Below are 647 nucleotides of genomic sequence, written 5' to 3'. Positions count from 1 at the left end.
TTAACTGCATGTAGAGATGCTCTGGTGTGTGTACCTGAAGATCCTGAAGAGCTGGTCTATCTCAGAGTCTCCGTGGAACAGAGGCTTCTTTGTGGCAAGTTCGGCAAAGATGGTCCCAGTGCTCCAAACGTCAACAGGGGTTGAATATCGGGGTGACCCCAGGAGGACCTCTGGAGCCCGGTACCAAAGAGTTACAACCTGGGAACACACACGGCATTTTAGAGGCTCTCTGTTTGTCGGTGTGATCAAAGATCCCCTTAAAAATCTTTCAGTGTTGGTGAGGGTCTGTGTGAATGGATTCTTACCTCATGGGTGTAGACCCTAACAGGAACACCAAAGGCCCGAGCCAGGCCGAAATCTGCCAGTTTAATAACTCCCTTGTTGTCAATCAGGAGGTTCTGGGGTTTCAGGTCCCGGTGGAGGACTCGACGACAGTGACAGAAGTAAATACCCTCCAGGATCTGGTAGAGGTAGCTCTAAAAGGTGGTAAAGGGTGGGGGTGAGTAATGAATATGGACACAGGTTTAGAAACTGTTAACGGACAGAACAAGACAAATGTTACATTAATCGGTTTGAATTGTTTTTTTTAAAATCAACAGCCCCCCTTTCACTAGGTGACAAAGATTGTAATAGCAGTACACCTAACC

General features: G+C 47.3%; 1 protein-coding gene across 1 annotated transcript in view; it reads right to left on the bottom strand.

The window, feature by feature from the left end:
* The window catches only part of cdk1 (cyclin-dependent kinase 1), a 6869-nt gene that overhangs the window by 2294 nt on the left and 3928 nt on the right, over positions 1-647 (bottom strand). Inside the window, exons 5-6 of the mRNA XM_035663520.1 lie at positions 306-476; positions 35-198 (exon numbers count right to left, since the gene is read on the bottom strand). Of these exons, the coding sequence (XP_035519413.1) occupies positions 35-198; positions 306-476 (335 nt within the window). The remainder of the gene's footprint in view (positions 1-34; positions 199-305; positions 477-647) is intronic.

The sequence above is a fragment of the Morone saxatilis genome, unplaced genomic scaffold (genome assembly GCF_004916995.1).
Source record: "Morone saxatilis isolate NCDOM2014 unplaced genomic scaffold, NCSU_SB_2.0 Contig19, whole genome shotgun sequence".
Taxonomy (NCBI): domain Eukaryota; kingdom Metazoa; phylum Chordata; class Actinopteri; family Moronidae; genus Morone; species Morone saxatilis.
The sequence above is the reverse complement of the archived record's forward strand: the minus strand, read 5'-3'. Positions and strand labels throughout refer to the sequence as shown.